This window comes from Condylura cristata, unplaced genomic scaffold, assembly GCF_000260355.1.
Source record: "Condylura cristata isolate star-nosed mole 26May11 unplaced genomic scaffold, ConCri1.0 scaffold00032, whole genome shotgun sequence".
In the NCBI taxonomy this organism is placed as follows: Eukaryota; Metazoa; Chordata; class Mammalia; order Eulipotyphla; family Talpidae; genus Condylura; species Condylura cristata.
The window spans coordinates 9408843-9411320 of NW_004567133.1; the positions used below are offsets into that span (position 1 = coordinate 9408843).

General features: G+C 48.7%; 1 protein-coding gene across 4 annotated transcripts in view; it reads right to left on the minus strand.

Annotated features, from left to right (window-relative positions):
- Positions 1-2478, minus strand: part of EEF2K (eukaryotic elongation factor 2 kinase) — a 45789-nt gene that overhangs the window by 22272 nt on the left and 21039 nt on the right. For all 4 annotated transcript variants that reach the window (XM_012731985.1, XM_004692080.2, XM_012731983.1 and 1 more), the window contains one exon: positions 858-1179. In XM_012731985.1, the coding sequence (XP_012587439.1) occupies positions 858-1103 (246 nt within the window). In that variant the 5' untranslated portion in view covers positions 1104-1179. The remainder of the gene's footprint in view (positions 1-857; positions 1180-2478) is intronic.

A 2478-nucleotide genomic window follows, 5' to 3' on the forward strand; every position in this document is an offset into this window, starting at 1 on the left:
AATCGTCCCCGAGCGCTCTGCTCTCCTTCCTAGGGTCACTGGTGTTTAGCTAAGCACACGGGCACTCAGAATCAGTCTACATTTCCTAGATTTCTCTGCAGATCATGTGACAAATTCTGGCCGATGGGATACAAACAGAAAGGCTGTAGGTAACTTTAGGAAAGAGCTTTTTAAGCAAAGGAGCACTCTGCTCTCCCACCTTCATACTAGCTGGAATGTAGGTGTGAGAGCACAGCTGCTGGTCTGCAGCTCCTTTGGTTTCCCCGGGCTGAGGAGAATGTCAGGTCTATGGCGGGACATGGCCAGGACTGAGGTTGCGGTCACGATTCCCCTGTAAACTAGCAGTGGGGCCCTGCTGAGGCCACATCCCCACTCAGCCCCCCTGACATAAAACGGGGAAGTTGGCAAGCTGAATTAACTTGGTCAAGGTCCGCAGCAGCATCGCCAGGATTCGTTCCCTTGGCAGCCTGGCTCCCACGTCAGACTCTCAGCTGCTGCACTGCCCGCCTGGAGGAGCAGGCCAAGCTGTGGTTGTGACCCGTCCCTGGCATGTCCTGGCTCCAGGGGCCAATGACCAGGCACCAGTCAGCAGGAATTATGGCCAAGGGCCAGCCAGAGCACTGTAGGGTTTTCACAACCCAGTAATGGGCCCCAAGCTAGAATTTGAAAAGCACTGCTCAAAGTAATGAAACGTGTTCTAAGCCAGCAAAATCCTCTAGCCTCATAGACCTGTCCCCTCAGATCCAGAATTTAGAGCATCCTTGAGGGTTTGAACACAGGGAAGACCACAACCAGCGGTCCCAAGCCCCCATCCCCGAGACAGGTGAGCTGGGGCGGAGGTGGGAGGGGCCGCTCACCTTGAAGTGGAAGGAGCCCGCCGGGGAGCCGCTGGAGCCATATTGCTCATTCTTCCTTAGGTCCCCGTAGTAGTTGCTGACCTTGCAATTGACATTCTGGTGTGACGAGGGCTCCTCGGTGATGGGGCAGATGAAGTAACCCTCGTCATCGTCGCTGTCTGCATCGGAGTCACGGTCATGGCCATTCCGGGAGGTCCGGCCGCCATCCACACCTTCCAGGCAGAAAATGAGGTCCTCCTCTGCCATGGTCTGGGGGCACCCCTTTTACCTGTGGGGTGTGCCACGCAGCCAGAGTCCCCGGGTAAATGCAGAGCTGACGGTCCTGCAAGGGGAACACAATAATAGTGCAGAACAGTGACCAGGAGCTGTGATAAAAGTGACTGTGTGCGTGCACATATATACGCTTGCACTGGAATATTACTTAGCAATCAAGAAAGATAAACGCATGCTATTCACAGCAACAGGGATGAAGCTAGAAGGGATTATGCTCAGTGAAATAAATCAGAAGGAAAAAGAAAAATATAAGATGGCTTAATTTATCGGGGGAATAAAAGGGAACCAAAAATAGTAACAATAAAAACCACAACAAAACAAAGCAAAAATAAATAGACAACTATAAAGCAGAGACATTCTCCAGGGACAGGAATCAAAGCCAGGATGAAGAGCACTATAGTGATGGAGCACAGGTGGCCGGGTGGTGGGAATTCTGTGGGGCTATACACCTGAGAAAAGAAAGCAAACGCGGTACAAAAATGAACAGTGATGTAAAATATAGATAAATAGGGGCCTCTCTGTTTGCTGTTAAAGCGCAACACTGTGAAGCTTTCCGCAGACACTGCAGCACAAGTTGGACCCCCGACCAGGGAGCTGACCCACAGGGCGCAGCAGACCTCTCCTGTCTCCCCAGTACTCCCCTCAGCAGTGTATTTCAGTAGACCTGCCTGTTCTGCTCCCCACTCTGTCTCTGGTAAATCTTCTCACACCCTGCACCTCTGGCTTGTACCCCAGTTCTGTATGCATAAATAAATACACACACACACACACATACATATACATACACACACATATATAGTTACATAAATTATTAAAATTTAAAACTAAAGTGCTGTCTGTGTCATGTTTGTAGACTGTGGTTGATGGGGACTAAAACCCAGCAAAGCAAAATCACAGATAACAGAGGATGATTCTCACTAAAACCATTGAATCGTATAATTGAGCCAAATGGGTTGTAGGTCTGTAAACTATATTTCAATAAACAGAAGGTTAAAAAGATAGTCCAAAAATGCCTGTTAAATGTAAAAATCAAGCTGGTGATCCTTTTAATGTTCAAAGAAAAAGCACACTGGAGCTGAGTTAAACCTTCCTGAACTCCAGCTGGGTCAGACCAGAGGCAGGAGTCACCAATGTGGGAAGGGCTGGGAGCCAATGGTGGGGGGAACTTATTTTAACGTAGGCATTTCTCTACCACTTTCACTTTTTACAAAGCTGATTGCTTTCAATCTAACATAATAAATGAAAATAAATATTAAAGATATTTATGCATGCATACAAGAACTGGGTACAGGCCAGAGGTACAGGGGGTGAATACGTTCCCTTGGCAGCCTGGCTCCCACGTCAGACT